Raw genomic sequence first — 23,824 nt, forward strand, 5'->3', positions numbered from 1 at the left:
TTGGATAGGTATTATCCTTAAGATTACCCAAATAATTAGCATTTAAAGCCTTGCAGAAATTATAGTGATCTATTTTCCTCCTAATTTGGTTATGCCCCAGTGTTGTGTTAAAATAGTTTTAACTATGCAAGCACTGCTTTAAGACTGCAGTATGGTGATTCAGAAAGCTTGCAGTAATGGCTATTATGCAGAGACTTTGAAGCTAAAAGATAAACAATATTCATACACAGCACAGTTTCTTCATCAAAGGTACCATAACCTCAGCAAATATCAGGATATTTAGTGCTAGTGGACTATACTGTCTAAGCTTCTAATAATTAGAGTGTATGATATTCAGATAGTCCTGTAATTCACATACTTTCCTTCTCCTTAAAAACAAACAAAAAAACATAACCTTTTCAAAGTACATGATCCTTATATGATGAATTTTTCAATGATGAATCAAATACTCAGTGGTCAAAAAAAAAATCAGTATTACCCAGGGCTGGCCTTTCATGAAACAACTTGAGACAATTGTCTCAAGTGGCAGATACAGGAAAGTGGCAATTTGACATTTCCTAGGCCTACCACTTGCCTGCCTCGTTGTCCACCGAGCCCTGTGCTGCTGGTGCTGGCCATTGTCATATCTCCCCTGCCTAAACTCAATCTTAAGGAGGAAAGAGTTATTCTTCCTTTAGATGTTCTTATCCCACACACTACCAGAATCCTCACTTCCATGCTCTGCATGGTGCAAGTAGAGACCCTAATTCTACATAACAAGTAAAGCAAAGCTGTTGCTAGGGTCCTTGTTTTCTCCCCTACCCCAGCCTTTGCTGAGAAATTGCCTTGGCAACAGAAAGCCTCAACCCCTCTGGATATTGTATAGTCTCTAAAGATCCCAGCTATGGGTTGCTCTTCTGCTACCAGTTTCTCTCTTACTAGGAATCTCACTGCCACCACTAATAACCATTTTTGTCCTTACTTGCCTTATGTCAGTCTACTGTGTAGCTTTGTCACTAGTCACAGTTAAACTTGTTCTATTTGGTTACTAGGCCAAGAATCAGGCATGTGTTAAAAACAAATGAGTTTTATTTATTCAACAGATGTAAGAAATATAAATAAGTTTACTGTATATTCAGGTTCCAGAAGTGAAGATTACTACTAAATCTCCTCAGAGAATAAAAATATACGCCTGCCTGTCCTACCTGTCTAGCTACCGGCCTCCTCAACCTTCCTCCCAGCTCTATTCCACATTCCACATTTACTCTGCCAGTCAGCACACAGCATTCCTCAACATTCAAGGTTCAAGGTTCTAGTTTTGGTGTACAAAACTTTATACAGCTTGGGACCAGGATACCTGAAAGACTGTCTTACCCCTTATATACCCAGTTGATCACTGCGCTCTGCAGCTGTGGGTCTCCTGCAGATACCATCTTATTAGCAGGTTCGTTCTGCACAATATAGGAAACGGACCTTTAGTGTGGTGGCACCTAGGTAAGCGCCATCTCTGCTATCTTTTTGGCGTCTTTTGAAGACTTTCCTCTTTCAACAAGCCTTTTAAGTTGAGAGCTATCCCGGTCTGCATCTGTGTTAGAATTGCTTGTTAATATGTTTTTTTAATAATGTTTTTTTAATAATGTTTTTAACCCTTTTTTAAAAGATGTTTTTAAAGCTTTTTAAAAAATGTTTTTAACATTGTCTTGTTTTTAATGTATTTTAAGGTCTATTTTTATGATGTTTAAAATGTTTTTAGTGCTTCTGTTTGCTGCCCTGGGCTCCTGCTGGGAGGAAGGATGGGATATAAACCAATAAATAAATAATAAATCATTCCTCAACAGCTCCCTTGCTCCCTCTCTCCTCCCTCTCTCCATACCACATTTACTCTAATATAGACCCCTTCCAAACTTTACCTGTTTAACTAATTATAACAAACCATGAAGAGTGAAACATCACAGCCATCCACCCAGCAAGGATCTCTGCTGTGTCCTGGGAGACCACCTGTGACACTGCCATGGTGGCTAGAAATGCTCTTTAAATGTAAGAAAAATGTGTATAGCACCAAGTAACTTTAATGCTAATTTGGAGGATTTCTCTGACATCCTTCAGTGATGTTATATCTGAGTTTGTCCTGCCCAATATAAAATTTCTGAAGATGGTATTTGGTTGGAAGTAGAGGATTTCAGCTGACAGCTTCACACATCTTGGAACGCCTGTCAAAAGCCTGCTTCCATCACAGCTGTGGTCTGGCAGCTGGAAATGTTCTTTAAACTTGAGTGTGTGGAGGAATGCAAAGCATGCGTTTGCCCCTATGATACCCATTTGCCACTAAGAAACAACCCCTTCCTGCAAAGATATATATTAGATAAATATCTATGCAATTAAGTCAAGATAACACATTTGGAAAATGGCCCTTTTCAGGCATTGCGGTTCAGTGTTCTGAAAACACTGAGGGGGGCTGTGGGGATGAATGTGCTAGCTCTGCTCCCCCCACTTCATTGTCATTTCAGCCACCCCCCAATTTGTGGAGAGTGACTGTGTGAAGCAGGAAGCATCCTTTATCTGTGGAAGCTAAAGTGTACAGGGAGCCTCCATTGATACAGGAGATTTCACACTTCACAGAGTTGCCCTGTATGAGAAGGGTGGCTGAAACAATAACAGAGGAGGGGACAGAGATAGCATCCTTATCCCCGCTGCCCCTTCACATGTTTTCAGAACACTGCATTGTAATGCCCAAAGAGGGTTAAAAAGTTTTCTCAATTAAAAAAAAAGAATAAGGTAGAACTGAAACAAAACTTCTCAGATGATAATTTTCTGCTGTAGAAATTCGTGTCTCACCCCTCTAGAAAAAGAAAGCCAATCTGCAGAGTTGTCTGTGCCAATTGTTTGTGGTGACGGCCATTTCCACATACACTAGCAGAGCAATCCAACTTGCTGGAGGCCAGTGGGAGCAAAGCCAGTGGAGGCAGAGCTGGCGGAAGGGGTGGCCACATCCAGCTGCTGCTCAGAGGACTCTTGGAGGGGAGGATGCTGGCTGTGCTGGCAGGGCGTAGCGGAAGGAAAGAAAAGAATGTTTTCTTCCACCACCCCTTTTCCCAGCACACTGGCTACCACGACAAAGGGCCACAGGATGGAGCTGAACAGGACTTGGATTTGGCTTAAGTCCCACTCCTCAGCCCTCCTCTGACATGCCCCACAAACACCCATTTGGCAGACCTTCTGCTGGCTTCTGCCAGCTCCCCTTATACCAGGCTCGGCTTCCCTGGTGGACCTCCAGTTGAGCTGGCTGGGTCCCAGCTCACCCTCCACTGAGCCAGGATGAGGGGCTTATGCTGGCATAGCCCGGCTGAGCTGGGACCCAGCAGGTCCGCCATAACCAACTCATGCCAGCCTGGCATAAACAGCAGTTAGACCGCTTCCTGGGAATGTGCTAGAATTCCCCCCAGTTCAGATTTGGTACTGAATTGTCCATTAATTCACTTATTCTTTATCATTGTGCATTGGATTTTATGTAGCAATATTCTGTGCTTTCAGAAATGGATTTTTTTAAAAAAAACCTGTTTCTAAAATATTAATGTTAAGAATGATAATTTTATCAACTTTTCATTTTATTTATCTATGTCCTTTAAAATCATCAATATTAATATCAATATTTTATGTACACTGCCCAGAGAGCCTTCGGGCTTAGGGCGGTATATAAATTAAATTAATTAATTAAATAAATAAATTTTGCGAGGGGGAAAATGGGCAGTTAAAAGCAGCAGCTAGTGGACAAAGAACTAATTCAAATTGATACCCGCCTGTTACGACCATGGAATGCTTTCGAATTGGCACCAGCCAACCAATCTCATCTCTAACACGCATGCATGCACACACGCACGCATGCACAAAAACAAGCAAGCAACAATGTCTCAGAATGATGCTTGGATCCGGGCGTTGTGGAGGATGCCAAATGGTGGCCACTTGTAGCAGCAGCAGCAGAAAAAGAAAAAAATAAGGGGAAAAAGAAAAAGAAAGAAGCTGTGCTACCGAAAGTAAGAACATAAGCAAAGGGCTCATCCAAACTCACCTGGATAATCCACATTTTGCCTATTCGCGTTGTGCTTGGATAGTCCCCACTTCTGTTTTTTCCCCACTTTTTCGCCTGTTTTTTTACTTTTTAAAATGTCCAGAAGACCGCTGTTTTATTGGCCACACATCAAACATTCTTTCTGGATTTTCCCAAAGTCCAACCTCTATCTCCGCCCCTATGAGCCAATTGTCCACAGAAAATTTGAATTTAAGTTGCTGTAATGGAGGACGAGCGAGGGAGCTAGCGGAGGGTGAGTGAGCAATGTATCCCCTAACTCCGAAACAATTTCCCCCTAAATGTGAAATTAGCAAGCAGCAGATAGCAGCAGCAGCAGCTCTGCAAAATGGACATAAAGGGATCGGATTATTATGCTTTGCAACTATTTTGTTTTGGATACAATGTATCTGGTCACCTTGAAACAATTTCCACTTAAGTGTGAAATTAACAAGCACTGGCAGCAGGCAAAAAATAATGAACACACATAGCGGGCGTGTCACACATTTTGCAGTCGTCTGGATGAGCTCTAAGAGGGGCAAAATAAAATGGAAGAAGGGGGGAGAGAGAAAAGGGGAAAAAAACCTAACTGCTCTTAAAAGTCAGGTAGAGCGTGGAGTCCAGGGCCAGGTCTGTGCTGATCTCCTTCGCCCTGGAAGTTTGCGAGTGCTCTGAGCCAAGGGCAAGTGTGAAGCAGGCAGGGTGCCCTTCCTTCCCCTTCCATGCTAACCACCCCTACATTTAAAGCCACCAAGACCAGAGGCTGCAATGTGCCTTGCAGTTACTACTGCGGAACCAAGCAGATTCTTGCAAGTTGGGGAATTGGAGAAAGTTCCCAGGCAGCCTTGAGCACCCAAGAGGCAGCATGAAGCAAAGGGCAAGGCATGAGGAGGCTTTCTTGTGGTAACTGCTGCTTGCTGCAGGGGCAGTGCAGTGAACCGATCAGCTGTGAGGCAGCCGGCACCCCCCCAGCCTTTTGTTGCGGCTACTGCCCCTGGCTTCCATCTGCCTGGGCAGCGCAGCGACCAGTGCTGAGGCTGATGACCACCTGGCCGGCAGTCCACCATGACCTGCCACCCCTCGCTAGCTTGCCCTCCCCCTGGCTGCTCGCTCACCCTCGGCGAGGCACTCCAGGACCCAGCAACCAGCCTGAGTAACAGAAAGAAGCACAGAGCCAGAAGGAGGGTGGGGTGGAAGGGATTTCTTTGCCTCCGTCCTGTTACCAGGGCTTTGTTACACATGCACTTTGCCTCAGGTTGAGAAGCAGGAAAAGCTAAGGGGAGTTTACCCAGCCACAGTAGTACCTCCTTGTGTGCAAATGCGGAAATGCACATTTCCGCATCTGAGGAGTACAGCGTAACATCCCGTGACTCTGATTGGTTCAGTTTCCTGGGCTTGTCCAAGCACATTCCTGCACATACTTAAAAGTGAAAATACGTGATTGGCTGAAAATGAAGGAAGGGGAATGGGGAAAACCCAATGATCGCCCACAGAACGCCTCCTGCTCTAAAGTCCGTGGTATTGCATCCGAGCCCCTAACGTTGCAGCAGATGATTCACGCTTTAAAAAAGATAATCGCATTTTCTGCAGTTGTGCCAAAGCGGATTTAACCACGTGAAAATGTGCTTTTGTGTGGGACGGGTGGCGCGCGATCGCAGAAGGCATTGAGGATGTTTGTGCCGTTGCGGTGGCTCCGCGAGCTTCCTCGTCATCTGCTGATATGCGAGAGAAGCCATATGCGGCACGAGCGGTCCCACCACGCGGCTCACGTGCAGGACCACGCCTTCAATTGCCGGGTGTCCTTTTTGATCCCCGATTGTGGAACAGTTCCAGAAGCACTAAAAAATGCACTTGCAGATGTTGGGCAGTACTACCTGGTGAAGAATTTGCCGCTTCATGAGTTAGTTGCACAAGAATTTATTAACACATTTGTGAAGAAAGGTTCTTGTTATGCTCTTACATATACAACGAGGATTGACCAAGACAGTACAGCTGCTCTTCTACCAACAGGCAAATTAATTCTATCAGTAGACAAGGATACCTATGAAGAGCTTGGACTGCAAGGCCGTCCTTCTCTATATTCTGGTAAAAAGCCCATGAGATACATTATTACTGTTGACTTGACTGATTCAGCCTGTGGTCCTGATAGTAAGAAATACAACAGAGTGATCTGGGCCTTGAAAGAAAAAAAGGTGCTAGAGTTTGATTTCTTGCTGGCTTGGCACCACACAGGATCAGAAGAACCATAAGTTTGATGTCATACTTTTCCAAAAACCAAATACAGGCATATCAGCCAAAAATCACATTCAACACATTAAGAAATGTGCAGTGTCCAGTTCTGGAGAATAATAAACTGCAAGGAGAGCCAGAAGCAGCATGCAGTGCACAGGAATTCTTTGAATGGCTGGGTGCCATTTTCACTCATGTTGGCTTAGAAAACACGTCCTCTAGTTTCTTATCAACATATTCATGCCCTCAGCCAAGTACATTGGTAGAACAAGCTTTGTTGTGTACAGTAACCGGTTTTATACTTCCAGAGAAGATAATTCATTTATTGGAACAAATACGTTCCTATTTTGAAGAACCAAAATTGGCTGATTGGATATCTCTGGTTGTGCATGGCTTTGCTGACAGCCCTGTTTCCTGGAAAGAAAGTGAACATGGTTTCCTGAAGGGGGGGAGAGAATTTATACAACTTTGTAATTTTTAGGAGCTTGGACTACTGGCTTCAAATGGCAGTTGGAGCATATGATGATTGTCCTTAAATAATTACTAGTGAAGGCATTGTATAATAGGCATCCTTGTAAAATTATAAAAGTGTGACTTTTAAACGTCGGGGTGACATTTATTATCTATCTGACTTGAAGTCAAACACAAAGGAGAAAAAAAATTCTTAATGATTTTTTAAAAATTTGTTGTGTGTCTGTGTTAGCAAGGGTTTACCAACAACAGCAAATTTTATTTGCGGTCATAGACCCAACAAAGCAACAAAGGGTTTACCTTACATTTGAGCTTTGAGTTAGCAGCCACAAAACATTTTGTGGCACGGTGAAAACAAGCATGGCTACCATGGTTTGGTTTAATATCCTGGTGTATGTGATTTGCTTTGCTTTTGTGCGGGACGTCATCAGGATGACCAAAAAATGATGAGAACACAAAGCGGTCATGTCACACATTATACAGTCGTCTGGATGAGCCCAAAGTCTTGCTAGATCAGGCTAAAGGTCCATCCAGTCCAACATCCTGTTCCCAAAGTGGCTAGCCAGATGCCTATGGGAAGCCAGCAAACTGGACCTGAGGGCAAGAGTGCTCTTCCCTCTTGAAATTCCTAGCAACTGATATTCAGAAGCATAATGCCTCTGACAGTGGAGACAGAACCATCACGGGTAGCAGCCATCGATAGCATTATCTTTCATAAATTTGTCGAATCCTCTTTTAAAGCTATCTGAGTTGGTGGCCATCACTGCCTCTTGTAGGAGTGCATTCCACCGTTTAATTATGTTGTATAAACATGCTGTATAAAGAAATAGTTCCTTTTGTCTATCCTGAATCTTCCAACATAACTGCCACTGATAATGGTGAGCCACACCCCCAAGAAACAGTTGGAGTATTTCTCCTTCCCATGGAAAAATTTGGTCAAATGGTCCCCCAATTTCCCTGCCCACAGACAGGGTGGAGAATTTGCACACAGCGCTCAAATAGAACACACAGAAATGGGGGAGAACCTATGGATTCAAGCAGAGAGAGAGAGTATCATAAGATTGACAAGAAAAGGGTTTTAAAATCCTATAAACATATTAGAGAAGGGTTCACCTCCCCCCCAAAAAATCAAATTGAACACCTGAGCCAGTACTTATATCCAATTCCAACAGCAGATACTAAATGGCTGTTCATTTGTGTCATCATCACTGCTGAGGATTCTTTGCTTCAATAAAAGCTCTTCAAGTAAAAATGCTTTGTTTGAAACTATGCTAACTGATCATTGCAAATATTTTCATATTCACTGCATGAGCTACTTATTTCCTCAGCCTGCAGTAACAGGAAGAAAAGAACACAGTGCCAGATTCATTTGATATTTCTTACATCAAGAGAAGGAAATTATTCAGACTGATTGTTATTATGGAAGCCAAGTGCAAGACTACCTGAGGGCATAAGTAATGTATCAGTGAGTAAGCAGACACATGGGTTGAACAACCAAGGAACCTGGGAATGCACAGAAAAGCAGAGAAATAAACTTAAGGCCAGAGTTAATATTCATATTTATACTTCAGACTGAAAACATACACATTTCTAATGAAAACAGAAGTTCATTACTCACACCTTATCTCAGATATGCATAAATATCTATGTGAACAGAAGCTCACATGGTTATGGCAACTGTATTCTCTGAAGACCAGAGTTTGTTTGATGGCCCTCAACAAGATTCTCAGACTAGCTATACAGATGTGGCAGTGTCAGAACCTGATGGATAAAAGGAGGGTTTCCTCCCATTCCAACTCACTTGTGTGCTTAGGGTGAAAGTGACATTAATAAAGGGTGAGCAGAGATGGGAATACTTGGAATGATTTTCCAGTTTCCCTACAGAGCCACACATACCCTGGGTTAATTCATAATTCTATTAATGAAAATGATGGATTATTTTTTTAAACACTGAAGTGCTTTGTTGATCTGAAACAGTTGTGGTCCTCCTTGAAAGATGTCATCGGCAGGGATATGCAACTCCCTTCTCACTGTTTAGCATGTAGGCTAGGGATGTGCCAGAATTCCACCCAATTTGGATTTGATACCAAATTTTCCACTCATTCACTTATTCTCTGTCATTGCAATCAGATTTTCATGAAGCTATTTTCTGCAGTTATTTTCAAAAATGAATTCTTTTTAAAAAAATCTGCCTCTAAAATATCAGTATTTCTGTTATTTATCAGCATTTCCTTGCAAAATATCATTTTTTCCTTTCAGAATGTCAATATTAATATTTTTGCAAGGGAAAAAATGGATCGATAGAAGCAGCGGCTAGTAGACAAAGAACAAACTCAAATCGATACCGGCCTGTTAGGTCGATGGAATGCTTTTGAACCAGCACTGGCCAACGGATCCCATCCATAATGTAGGCTGAATGTTTACCCCGTTTGTCTTGTGACACATGTGAAAGTAGGATTTTTCTGGTTTATTGCAAAACAAGACCAGTTTCTTTTATTATGCCGGTAGCCCAGCACATAACCTTTTGTTGGGAGAATGGGACTTTGCATAACTAAGAAGTTGACCAATGACAGGTGACTTGTTGCCATAGCAGCTAATGGTTAAAGATGTCATTTGGTAGCAGGGATGTCAGAATAATGTACATTGCATTTTCCCATTACAAAATAAACAATCCTTTTTTTTTCAGAGCCAAAACCCGCTAATTTATTCACCAGAAGGAAGATGGGCGAGGTGGTGAGGAGGTCAGCGCAGTGCAAACACAGTGGCAGAGCCAATCCAGTGCTCCTGACTGGTATTTGCACCACACTGACCTCCCCACTTCCTCATCCATCTCACTCCCAGTAAGCAACAGCAACCCACCTGCCAGGAAGCTAGCGTAGTGGCTCTGTCCCACCCAGTGAGCCAGTTCTGGTGTAGAGAAGTCTACCTAAAATATTGGTGGGCCTTAACATCACGTCTGCTGTGTGCCTCTGAATACAGTCTTCTATACAGGCTGCAAGGAATAACATTTGCACTTAAGCCCATGACAACCATACACCCGTCTTTCTTAGAACTTCTCTTTGTACAATCAATATTATCCAAATGGACTTCAAGGATTTCTCTTCTCCCCCTCCCCCACTCGCCAAGTGTTCTTTATTTATCATCTCTGATTCATTAGGTACCTCAAATCCACCTTCTCCTCTCTCCTCTTCTTTGATGCTTGCATTCTCAGCAGGTACCCATCCAAATGGTTTTCAGACCAGTAGGTTGTATCATTATCTCGAGCAGAATGGGATTTTAGCTGCGTGCAAGAATAGATGTTCTTCCCTCAGCTGCCAGGTTTAAGCTAGTGAGGCATGAGGCTCAGTTCTTCCTCCTGAGCTCGGTACAGCAGGCCTAACAGGCAGCACAGCAACAGCTTTGAATGCGTAAGCCCAAAAGGCCTTATTCTCTGCAGTAACTTTCAAGAGCAGCAATCTTTTTGTAACACAAATTATAAGGTCATACCGGCTTTAACTCTAATGTTGTCATTTCAGACTAGCTTTGCTAGGATTTATTTTTGTTCAGCAGTGGATGCTTATTCCAGCCTTAAAGTAGTTAACAAATAATCCATTTGTACTTGAAGCAGAAAACCAAACACTCAAACATTAATTTGACTTTGGAGGTATATTTTTTTTTCTCTTGCAAGGACTGAAGCAGTTACACCAATTACTGGGGAGAGGAATGTACTGGGAAGAGGAATGCACAGCACCATTCCAGGTGGACATTGCAAGAAAAGCAGCGGTGAAAGCATGGGGTCTGCTTGTTCAGCACTGTGCAAGCATATGGCTGATGGCTGGCTGGCCCCATGCAGTGCAAGCTGCGATGTCAGTGACCAAACTGGCCAATCAATAGCTGTATGTTTGTATTGGGTGTGTGTGTGTGACTTAGTAGCCTGTGTATCTTTGCTGCTGCCTCACAATGCCTACCAGCTAATGTTGTTTTGGGGCTCCTTTGATGCTCAGTGATGGTGGCAGCCTCATACTTCCCAGTTCACCACTTCACTGCCCACTGCTGAGCACTTATTGCTAAGCACTTGCTAAGCAAATCAAAACCCAAATATATTTGCATAGAAAAATATAGGATGAGAATGAATTAAACAAACAAAAGGACCTGTGAATTCTGTTTCTTATTATTTTGCTACTTATGTTGTGTTCTTTTAAACTGTTATTTGTGGCACACATCTTTTTAATTAGGACTTTCTGGTCATTTTATTATTCTGAATTTTATTTGTAAGCTGTCTTGGATGCTACTTCTTAGCAGAAAGGTGAAGCAAAAATGTTTAAACTAAATTAATCCCGTACATTTTTAAATAAAACATTAAAAAAAAAGCATGGCAGGGAGAAAGTTTTGTTGGAACCTTTTCTCTGGCATGGCAAATTTTCCAGCAAGGGCATTTTACTATGGGCAGATATTCAACCACTGAGTTCCCCACCAACAGTCTGAAATGGTCTGAAATCTGTTCCATGGGTTATATCCAATGAACTTTCTCCTACAGAAACTGGAGAATGCAACTAGAAAATCAACTATCTTTGGCTTGATTGTAACCAATAGAAATGACTTGGTGGATGAAGTGGCCATTATGGGAACTCTGGGGGAAAGTGACCATGCTATACTTGAGTTCTTCATAAACTCAGAACACTGGTAAGTAAGGTTCCATGGCAAATGACCCTAGTGAGAAAAGGAGTCCAAGGTAGGTGGGAGTTTCTAAAAAAGGAAATTCTAAAGGCACAATGGTAAACAATTCCAACAAAGAAAAAAGGTGGAAGACAACACAAGAAGCCAACCTGGCTTCACAAAAAACGTAGAGATGACCTGAAAACAAAAATGGACAAATATAGGAAGTGGAAGGAAAGCCAGACCACAAAGGAAGATAATAGTCAGGTATCACAGAATTGCAGAGATGGCATCAGAAAAGCTAACATGGATAATGAGGTTAGTGAGAGATGCTAAAAGCAACAAAAAAGCTTTCTTTAGGTACATCCATACTAAAGGACAGAGAAAAGAAATGCTGGTATTCAGTGAGGATGGTAAAATGATAACAGATGACAAAGAAAAGGCAGAAGTGCTCAGTTCCTACTTTGGCTCAGTCTTCTCCCAAAACAGGGTCTGTGACCCTCCCGGGAAACATGAACTGGAAGGGATAGGATTGGCACTTGAGATTGATAGACAAATAATCAAGGAATACCTAATCACTTTGAACGAGTTCAAATCTGCAGGGCCCAATGAACTGTATTCTAGAGTATTGAAGGAAATGGCTGAAGAACTCTCGGAACCACTATCTATTATCTTTGCAAAATTGTAGATGATGGGTGAAGTGCTTGATGATTGGAGGAGGGCTAATGTTGTCCCTATATTGAAAGAGAACAAAAAGGAGGAACCTGGGAACTACAGACCAGTCAGTCTGATATCAATTTCTGGGAGCAGATTATAAATCAGTCAGTCTGTAAGCACCTTGAAAACAATGCAGTGATTACTAGAAGCTAACGGATTTCTCAAGAACAAATCCTGCCAGACTAACCTTAGCTCACTTTTTGATTGGGTAACTTCCCTGGTAGACTGGGAATGCTGTGGACATAATATATCTCAACTTCAGCAAAGCATTTGACAAAGTGCCCCATGATATCCTGATTAGCAATCTGGTAAGGAGTTCTCTGCAGAAGCTCTGCCAGCCTGGGAGACCACCTGCCCTGCCTCTTCTGTGACTTTGGAACCCTACACCTGTGTTGAAGGGGAGGAGTCTGCACCTGTGTTGAAGGGGAGGAGTCTACACCTCTGCTTACAAAGACTATGCCTCTGCTGAGACCTTGTCTGGTAAAGAGTTCTCTGCTGAAGCTCTGCCAGCCTGGGAGACCACCTGTCCTGCCTCTTCTGTGACTTTGGAAGTCTACACCTGTGTTGAAGGGGAGGAGTCTACACCTGTGTTGAAGGGGAGGAGTCTACACTTCTGCTTACAAAGACTGTGCCTCTACTGAGAACTTGTCTGGTAAGGAGTTCTCTGCAGAAGCTCTGCAAACCTGGGAGACCACCTGTCCTGCCTCTTCTGTGACTTTGGAAGCCTACATACTTACTATTAAACTTTGGAGTCCACACCTCTGCCTACAAAGAGACTGTGCTGATACAAAACAAGCCTCCACTCTGAATAATGAAATCTTGTAGGAGATATAGTAAATGGATTTCTTTAGGGGCTTGGGGTATTAATGGTTACTTCTTTGTTTTTAAAGACTGTTTTATTATGTTCATAATGTTGAAAAGTTGTTTTTGCTTATTATATTTGTTATGTCACTGTTTTATTATTTTTTGTTAATAGGAAATTGTTTTTGCAATTGTTTTTGAGATGTATTTTTGTTCAGCTTGCTGTAAGCCGCCTTGAGCACAATTTTATTTGGAAAGGCGGCATACAAATAAAATGATGGATGAATGAATTAAAGGTGGGCTGGATGGAATAACTAGCAGGTGGATCCAGTTGGCTACAGAATTGTACTCTAAGAGTGCTTATCAGTGGTTCCTTCTCAAACTGGGGGGAGGACACACGTGGGATACTGCAGGGCTTAGTCTTGGGTCCGATGTTCTTCAGCATTTTTATTAATGACTTTGAGGAGGAGGTGCAGGGAATGCTTATCTAATTTACAGATGATACAAAATTGGGAGGGACAGCTAATACCCGGGAAGACAGAAACAAAATTCAAAGAGATCTTGATAGGCTGGAAGCAACAGAATGAAACTTAATAGGGATAAGTGCAAAGTTCTACACCTAAGAAAAAGAAACCAAATGCACAGTTGTAAGATGGAGGATACTTGGCTCAGCAATACTACATGAAAGAAGAATCTTGAAATTGTTGTTGATCCCAAGCTGAATATGAGCAAACGGTGTGATGTGACTGGGAAAAAAAAGGCAAATGCCATTTTAGGCTGCATTAACAGAAGTATAAGAACATAAGAACATAAGAAGAGCCTGCTGGATCAGGCCAGTGGACCATCTAGTCCAGCATCCTGTTCTCACAGTGGCCTACCAGGTGCCTGGGGGAAGCCCAGTATAGTTTCCAAATTGCATGAAGAATTAGTTCCCCTCTATTCAGCACTGGTTAGGCCTGATTTTGAGTACTTTGCCCAGTTTTGGACACTGCACTTTAAGAAGGATGCAGACAAACTGCAACAAGTTCAGAGGAGGGCAACAAGAACGATCAGGGGATTGGAAACAAAGCCTTATGAAACTGAAAGAACTGGGCATGTTTAGCCTTGAGAAGAAAAGACTGAGGGGAGATGTGATAGCACTCTTCAAGTACTTGAAAGGTTGCCACACAGAAGAGGGCCAGGATCTCTTCTCTGTCATCCCAGAGTGCAGCACATGGAATAATGGGCTCAAGATGCAGGAAGCCAGATTTTGACTAAACATCAGGAAAATCTTCATAACTGTTAGAGTGGTACTACGATTGAACCAATAACTAGTGAGGTGGTGGGCTTTCCAACATTGGAAGCATTCAAGAGGCAGCTGGATAGCCCCCTGTCAGGTATGATTTAATTTGGATTCCTGCATTGAGCAGGGGGTTGGACTTAATGGCCTTATAGGCCCCTTCCAAATTTACTATTCTATGGTTCTAGGTCATTGCGTAAGTGGAATGACTTCTGCTCATGCAACTTCCCCTCCCTCTCCTCCCCCACATGCTCCCCACAAATCTGCTCTTGGAGGTCCCTCAACTCTCCAGAGTAGATAAGCGATTCAAGGAATGTGTAGGAGGACAGTGAGGGGAAGTTATGTTGCGTGAGTGGAAAGATTTTCACTCATGCAATCACTTGGTTGGATTCAATTCTGTGTGATTTAACTGCATGTGTAAATTGGCTTCTACTCCCAATTTGAGTATTTAACTACACTATGCTGACCCAATTCCCAGCTCAATTTCAGGATGAAGCGAAACGTCTCTGGAACAGGAGCCCTCCTCTGGAAATGGATATACAGATTTTTAAAAAAATATACAATTCTGTTCTCTGCTCTATAATGAATTGGCAATAATGGAACATGGAATGAATATATCATACAGATTTTAAAAAATGCAATTCTGTTCTCTGCTCTATAATGAATTGGCAATAATGTGTGATTACTGAGTAGTAGGTTTGAAGATCTGAAGGTTAATACAGTTCATATTTGGGGGGGAAACCTCCAAAGTGCGTTTTCCTCCTGGCAAACTACAAGATCACTTGGGGATTGTTTGTATTTGAGGCCATGGACTTTCAGAATCATGTTTCTTAAGCTCTATCCTCTGTAAGAGACAGAATATGCTGTTAAAGCTGTTTGGGCTTTACCAGCTGCTCACTGCAAAGCTCCAGAGCTTGGCAAACGTATCCCTTACCTAATTTATTTAACACCTTGGGACATAGATATATGCTTTTTGGCTTAGCAAAAATGTATTCCTGAACTCTTTGATTAGGTACAAAATAGCAGGTTGGTTTCTAAAATAAACAAGATGCTGGAAGGTTGAGAAGAGTTGAGTTGATGGTTTCTGTGCATAGTGGAATTCTTCACTAGCCAGGAACTTGGCTGGTGTAGCTATAGCTAGCCACTTGCTATGCTAATGAGAAAGTTTGGATTATATATTTTTGCCATACAACTGCTCTCTTTTCAACTTTCTCTTCAAAACAGAGTATTTATCTGTAAATTGAAGATGGCTGCCATTTTTTTCAGGAGAGAAATCAAACGAAATTTGGGGAATTTGGGTTGCATGCATTTTTTTTACTAGGGATGTTTTTTGGTCTGTTACTGTTTTTACTTTGTTTAAACATTTTTTTAAAATTACTTGTTTTTAACTGTTGATAATTTTAATGCCTTTTGTAAACCGTTTAGAATTGTTTTACAGTCAATAAATTTTGTTTGTATATAAATTGTTTTTGTTCATTTATTAAATTTATATCCCACCCTTCCTCCGAGAAGGCACCCAGGGCAGCAGACAAAAACACTAAGAGCACTCTAAAACATCTTAAAAACTAACACATATTAAAACAAAGCATCTTAAAAAAAAAAGCTTTTAAAACATGTAAAAAAGTTAATCCAACAGAGACGCAGACTGGGATATGGCCTCTACTTAAAATGTATTAAACTTAATAAATAAATAAATAAATAATGTACATTTTTTTGTCTGCAGTTTTGCCTACTATGTATTGTTCTGTTCCATTTGGAATGGGTTTATGTATTTTACAATTGTAATGGCTTTAGTTATTTTTATAATTGTATATTCTATTGTTGGACCTTATGGTAAAGAACAGGTAATAAATGTTTAAAAATGAATGTTAAAATACACTTTTTACAAGCAATTTCCCCTAATATAAGCATTTCCACTAGTATAGGCATTTCTGTACACATTACTGGGCTGGAGAACTGCACTAAAAATTCAGAGAAATGCAAATTTTGAAGGATGGCTGTGTTTTGGTTGTCATCTTGTTTCAGGAAGTAGAAATTAGGTAAGTGTACCTAATTCTCTCTCATGCCCATTACCACTATCCATGGCCTACTGATACATGTTATAGTGAGATGGTACAATCCTTATGTCTGGATTATACCAATTCAGTTTTTATATGGGGAGACATTCGAAAATGGTTCCTTCCCCCAACCCAAGCTTTTTCACGATCTGCTTTCAAAGAAATATCTCTTAGTTGCTTTCAAATAAATGGTTCCTCAGAACTGAACTACTTCAGTAAGAAGTGTATAAATTGGACCTAAGCAATCACAAATGAGGTGTGTGTGTGAGAGAGAGAGAGTGAGAGAGAATAAGCATTGTGAGATGCCCAAAGTTGAGAATGAGTGACATTTGTCTCCTAAATAAAGGACATTGTTAGAAAAGACAGTGCCTCAGAAAGCTATACATTATATCCCTTTCATGAGGAAGAACTGTGTCTTATAATGGGAGGAGAAGAAGAAGAAGGATTTTTTGTTGCTGGAAGCAACATTACTTTCAAGCCAGATGCATTTCAGAACAATCTTTCTTTGGGGAAACATTTTGTATACCTGTTTCCATCAAGTGCATGAACTTCTATTATAATTCCTATAGCCTCCCTGCCTCCCACCCCCACCCTGCCAGCAGCGCTTTTCCTGGTTTTGTAGTATTTTTCTGCCTCAACATGGGAGAAAAAAGAGAGATGTCAGAGTTGGGGTTGTGGCATGTCTCTTCCTGTCAGTGGATGAGAAGTACTTAATGATAAACAATCAGCACAAGGGATTTAGATCACATCCACAGCATCTGAGTGCCTCCTGTTACAAATCTGCCCTTCCCATATAGTTTTGGCAACTCCTTGTGCTCTTTCTTGCCAATATGCCTTTGAGTAGAATGTAATAAAATATTTCTTTCAGTACAAGGACAGTACCAAGGCCACAGAGTGCAATTCAAAACAAATGCATAAAATGAAACCTGACTCTTGCAGGAAAGAACAACAACAACAAAGACATCTCAAGCCAGAAAGATGATTTTCCCCCACCCTGGTTGCATTTGGTTACTTTGTTTCTTCACTGGATATTTGAAGTAGTGGGCCCTATCCAATTTTGTACATTTGGCACAACAGGTAAGAAATTAACATTCAGGGCTATTAACACTATAGGCAATTTTCATTAGGATAGATGGGGAATTAACCATATAACTCTCATTAATTTGAAAATGGAGTTCTGCTGATGATCTTCATGCATTTAGCACAGGTGTTGATGTAATTGGCTTCTGCTTAAAAACAAAATTAGGTGGCTATATGCAGGAGAGGAAATGGGAAAAGCCAGCAGTAAGGCCATCCAATGCAAACTTTAGAAACTTGTGAGTTAATTTCAGTTTTGCCAGTAACACAACATATACCAAAGTTTAGAAGAGGTTGATTTGTTTAAACCATGAAAGTTAAGATATAGTGGGCCTTAACTTTATGCTTTATTGTGTGGCAATACTATAGCCCTGTCCAAAACACACAGGATGCAATCCAAACCCTTTTGCATCGGGGTTGGAGGTGGTGGTGGATTGGGCAGCAGGGGCATTTTTGGAATGGGACACCTGGGGATGCAGTCCCATTACTTTTTTTTGCAGGTGGCTGCCTCCTGGCCCCCTCCTAGAGTTCCACCTGTCTCTACAGCCAACCAAGTTGCACAATTCCTAGCCAATAAACAGTCAGTATGGATCTCCCTTGCACACCGATTGGCTTCTACCATTTGATATTGTGGGAAAGAGAGAGTCACAAGGACCTGAGAGATAGACATTTGCATGGAGAGGAGGGTGGACAGCCAAGCCCAGGTACTTACTTTCTTATGATCACTGCAAGCTCAGGCTGCCAGCCAGCCACAAGGTTTGGGGGAGTGATTGGGGCTTGCTTTTAAAAAAAGTTGTGAAGGGAGGGATGAAGCAGTGGATGGGTCCCTGCATGCTGAAAATGTTGTCTGCCAGCGAGTGCTTCCTTTCCTTTGCCCTAGGGAGGAGTTTTTATTTATTTACTTATTTATTTAATTTGTATCCTGCCCTTCCTCCCAGCAGGAGCCCAGGGCGGCAAACAAGGCACTAAAACGCTTTAAAACATCATAAAAACAAATCTTAAAATACATTAAGACAAAACAGCATTAAAAACATTTAGAAACGTTTTTAAAAAGGGTTAAAAACATTATTAAAAAACATATTAAGCAATTCTGACACAGACAGTTTTCTGAAGGATTGTTCAAGTAGATGGTCTGTGATGGGGGGGAGACAGCTTTTGTTCAATGGAGACTTGGATGGCAGTCTTACAGCACATTCCTGCGCATGCTTACTCAGAAATAAGTCCCACTGCATTCAGTGGGGCTTACTACCAGGGAAGTGTGAATGTCAATAACTACTGAAGGAAGAGCATCACAAAACTCCAACAAAATGAAATCCCATGCGACTGGTCTTTTTTTGTGGGGGTGGGGAGCACCACTCTAAAGCAGTAACTAGAAACCTTATTGGATTGGTACCTTATTCTTTTGGCGCAGAGAAAGAAAAAATCTATTGCTAACTTTCTCTCTCACTCTCTTTTTTTAAGCCCAAGAGGGGGGGTCGCTTTGTTCCAGCCCAAAGTCAGAAGTGAGGGAGGGAACGAGAAAAATAACTTGGGGGAGGGGTTGGTGTGTGTGGTGTGTGTGTACGTACGAGCACACACACAGAGAGCCATATTGATGGGTGTGCATCTGGAGGTTTCTGTTGGGAAGGTGGAGTTATGTTACTGTAGGTCTTTCACCTGCTGATCTTAGGCTGGTAATGCTACATTCAGTACACAATCAGGTATTTCAGATGGGGGGTGAAAGTGATTTAAGATGTATAGCAGTTCTGTTCAGGTGCTCCTGCGTTGTTCATTTGAAATCCCCACTTAGCCTTGAAGCTCATTTGATGCTCTTGGGACCAACTTACCTCACAGGCTTGTTGTGAAGATATAAAGGAGGTATAAAATGGCTGCAAGGAGGACTTAGGCTGCAATCCAATACATACTTACCTGGGAGTAAGTCCCATTGAACTCCATGGAGCTTACTTCTGAGTAGATATATATTGGATTGCAGCCATAGTGCTTGTATCATAGGCATCAGACTTTGCTTCCCTTAACTTAAATGATGCATCTTTATAAAGGAAGGGACATGTTTTTTCTCTCCACACCCTACCCTCCCTTAGTACACCTCCAGGCTTCAACTAATCTGGCATGATTATTGTGTGTTTAGATGCATGCATAAGTCCCAGTTGTATTCAGGTGTGCTTTCTCTCAAGTTGGTGTGTACAAGGGGCCCTTTCACCATGAACTCTTCTCTGCCCCTTCCTCACAAGAAAGCCTAGGCTATAATCCTGTACTCACTTACTTGGGAGTAAGCCCCATTAAACACAAAGAGACTTCCTTCTCTGAGTAGACGTGTATACCATGGGATTTTTTAACATCCACCCACACTTACTGTGTAGTAGAATCTGCACAAAATAACGTATAAGGGGCCTGATCAGATGCCAGTATAATGTGGATCTGACGCTTTTTGCAGATCCTTTTAATTTGGACCATTTACATGACGTTTTTGCCAACCCGAAGGCATTCAGTTGATTTTGCCTTTAAATCTGGATTAAAACGATGCAATAAAAATCCAAAATTGGCTTAAAAATCCGCACCCACTTTGGTGTCAACCTGCTGTGTAGTTGCATCCTCTGCTGTTCGCCATTTTAGATCCTCCCTTTCTCCACCCCCTTACAATGTCTATGGACATCATTTTGTTTCCGGCCACTGACGGACAAACTTCTGGTCACTTTTTGTGCTATTTTACTTTACAAGCCGAGCGGGGGCAGCGAGGGAAGAGAAGGGGTGTTGTGCTACCACTCTCCCCTGCGCCTCTATGAGGAGCCGCTTCGCTCCATGCCAGTTTGTGGGGAAGAGACCAGGTGGGTATTTAGGGATGGTGCCCAGGGCATGGGCGGGCGAGCAGCCCCTCCTCACCTCCCCTTTGAGGCGGCGGCAAGCAGTCCTGCCGGCCAGCGAAGGCTGCCTTCCCTACAGCCAGCCTGTGACTGAGGAGAAGGGAAGAGATGCAGCCCAGAGAGCAGGACTTGCCATGGGATGCACCAGGGTGACCCTTCTTGATTTTCTGGAGTGGGAGGAGAGGGGGGGTTGGGTAACACTTTCCAGCTGGGATGCAGCCTGGGGAAAGCTCCTGTAGAAGCCCTGTTACAACTAAGTTCTCATTCACAAAGAGGTTGTGTGCGCACACAAACACAAAAATTTACACACTGTGCGCTATAAACATTTACAGCCACAGGTGGGAGCCGGGGGGATTGGAAAAAGCCTGCACCACAAGGAAGGGGGCGGCTGTAGGCGATTCCCCTTTTTTCAAGCGCCCTCCCTCCATGAGGCTGCATCACAGCTGCATGGAGGGCTAATGTAAAAGCCTAATCCTTCCTTCTTGTTGTTGACATGCCACAGCATGGCCATGCCTCCCTTCCTTTAAGGAAACATCACACCTTCCCCGCCTCCGCAGTTAACATTCTAATGTGTGGGCGCAGCAACAAGGAAACACTGATAGCAATAAATGCGAACGCATGTGAACGCTACAAAGAAATACAGCCAATTTAATTGTAGTGAGGGCAGATGTATGTGAACTGTCAAAATCAATCACAATGGAAAAAGCAACATTTTTAATGTGGATCTTGGCTCATATGTGAACCAACCCAAGGTGTAGCTGATCGCAAATGGTGATTACAAGGAGACAGAGCCCACTAGTTAAGTGCAGGGGAGGGAGAAACAGCAGCTCTATAGGACCACAGGGATTCCTGGTCTCCAAACAACTCACGTGTCAATCACAGAGACTGAAAGCTTATTTTCATTGAATAAAATACAATTTTATTGTATTGCCACCCTGGGCTTCTTCAGGAGTAAGGGCAGGATATAAATGCAATAAATAAAATAATCTTAGAAGGTTGCATTATCTGAGAAGGGGACGTGGCTGTGAGGGGTATGAGGGGATGTGATGTGACTATTATGAAGGGAACCTGCACTTCTAAATTTGCCAGTACACTACTGTTGGGCAGAGGTGTCCATCTGCCCAGCCCTGCCAGCCTTCACCTGCTGAGTGATAACAGCACTACTCTGTTGATGTGGAACTCCCCCTTGCACCTGCCAAGCATGTGGGTGGAAGTGCTGCTGGTGGGATACCAACCAACAGCAGCCATTGGAACGCCCCACCAGTGGGGAAGAGCTGAACTGGCTCAGGAGCCTTTGGATTTCAAGCTGGCCCCACTGCCATTATGTGACAGCATCAGTCCTGTTTGCTGTAGCAGCTCCAGGCTGGAGCAGTGATTCACCAATATCCACCCTCACTGGCATGTGCAGCAAGGCTGTGGATGCAGTGGTAACCCCACCTCTCCACTAAGCAGAGCCAGGACTGGGATTGCACCCATATTCACTTTCAGTGACATGTAATATGGGGACGCTCAACCTCCACATGTTCAGATGAACCTGATGAACCTAATGATCACATTCAGAGAGCCTCACAAGACACTCAGCTAAATATGTGGAACCTGAAGAACAAGCTGGTGGCCATGCACATGTTCACTAGTTGTGAAAATGTCTTTTGAACACAGTTTTTGTTATTAAATTTAATGCTATAATTCTCACTGAAGCCTTTTTTACAAATTCATTTACAAACATCTTCTTAAATACAAATAGATATAACATAGTTGCACAAAATATGTATAAAAGAGTAATTTCTGTATGACATTTCCACGTCTATAGCATGGGAAATGATTAATTTCAAATGAATAACCACAGCCTGTATTTCTCTTTCTGCTCCAATATTCTATAAAGGTCTTCCATTCTTGCTCAAACCTGTTAATTCAGTACCTCTCGTTTCACCACAAAGCCCAGTTTATTTTACTGAAAGTAGCCAAATCCCAAATTTTCATAAACCATTCCCTAAGCCAAGGAATTTAATTTTCCTTCCAATATTTACCTTATAGAATCTGTGCTGCTGTTATCATATTAAACAATACTCTTTACTTTTAGGAACTGTACCTTTTAGATAGGCTATTAAATAGATTTTTGGATGAAGGAGTATTCTAATTTTGCAAACTTTCATTGTTTCTGCAGTTAAATTCCAACAGTATTTAGCTTTCAGGCAAACTACATAGTTTTTTTTTTAAAAAAAGCCTGAACTGATTATCTATTTTTTCATATTCTACTGCCAGCAAATAATCTTTGGGACCTGTAATACTTTGCCTCTAAATCTACTCTGCTCAGGCTCTGTTGAGCTGTTTCTTTTCCTTGCTCATACTGAACTGAGGCTAGAGCAGGGGCATGGAGATTGTGGCCTTCCAGATATTGTTGAACTCCATCTCCCAACAGCCTCAGCCAACATAGCTATTGATCAGGGATGATGGCAGTTGGAGTCCAACAACATCTGGAGGGGTGCAAGTTCCCTACTTTTGTCTTGGAGACAAATGACAGTGTTACATGCCCCCATTTCTCTGAGCAGTGAGATGTCTATGGGCACTGTGAAAGAATATTTGAGACTTCTTATATCTTTGCAATAGTTTATTTACAAATATACAGGTAGAATTGATTGGAAGCAAGCTAACATCTAAAAAGAGGCAGCAAAACTGCTGATCTTACATCAGATTCCAGAGTGTTACAGTTTTGGTCTCCCAAGGCTGCCTAGTTTTAGCCAATTTCAGCTCTCTGCCAGCTAAATCCAAATTGCATCAGTAGTTACATACTATTTCTATGAGCCTTTTTGATGTAATGCTACACTGTAGATTAGCATTATATGAATGAGCTTGCACAAGCCTTGGGTTCACACTTTTCTCTTGTTCTCTCCACATCTGGCACAGCTGTGAGGAGGAAGCATCCACTTCCGCTTTGCCATTAGGCCTAAACTTAGGGGATCTCTGTTAAGTTTAAAGTATAACTGGTTCAAACCATGATTTATATCCCTGGTTTGTTCACTAACCGTAGTTTAAAATTACCATAGTTTCCTGAGTTTCAATGGTAACACTTCTTTGCAATATTGTTTGCATTTCTAATTAACAGATAAAAATGATTTATCTACTAGGGGTGTGCATTGGCTCTGTGGCCTTCCTGAATTATGAGGTGAATAGGTGTGATTCAGGTGAGGTTTTCACATGCCTGAGTTGGATTGGGCTGTTAATAAGGCATCTTAAGGTGGATCTACTCTGGAGGAGCTTCTGTGCTGACAAATTGTGTCCAGTTCTGTGAAAAGGGGGGGAAAGTTATAGTCATTTTAGATCCTCCATCTAGTGTGAATGGTGGTGAGAGCTTCGCTTTTAACAGATCTAATTCAGTCCCAAATAATGAATCAAATTAGAAAGACACAGAGTGGCTCCAAAACAGACTGGGCTGCTTCCTCAACCTACAGAAATGGTGTATCTATAATGGTATATCATATGCAGGAGTGGCCAGTGTGGTATGCTGGTGCGCAGAGCCACCCTCCTGACAGCGACATCAGTGCCACTTGCCAGGATAGTAGGATTGTGCATGGATCCCCCTGATCCAGTTTGTAAATACAGATCAGGCCCAATCCAGTCCAGAAAGATCTTGACCCCATCCAACCTGATCCGGCGG

At 42.2% G+C, this 23,824-nt stretch overlaps 1 protein-coding gene across 1 annotated transcript; it reads left to right on the plus strand.

Annotated features, from left to right (window-relative positions):
- The first annotated feature begins 5,688 nt into the window (after window positions 1-5,688).
- On the plus strand, window positions 5,689-7,136 carry LOC133388366 (ribonuclease P protein subunit p40-like). The gene is given in 3 exon segments (XM_061634340.1): window positions 5,689-6,288; window positions 6,291-6,716; window positions 6,718-7,136. Coding segments are annotated over 3 exon segments (1,092 nt in total). The 5' UTR covers window positions 5,689-5,712; the 3' UTR covers window positions 6,808-7,136.
- The last annotated feature ends 16,688 nt before the right edge of the window (window positions 7,137-23,824 follow it).

This window comes from Rhineura floridana, chromosome 7 (genome assembly GCF_030035675.1).
Source record: "Rhineura floridana isolate rRhiFlo1 chromosome 7, rRhiFlo1.hap2, whole genome shotgun sequence".
In the NCBI taxonomy this organism is placed as follows: Eukaryota; Metazoa; Chordata; class Lepidosauria; order Squamata; family Rhineuridae; genus Rhineura; species Rhineura floridana.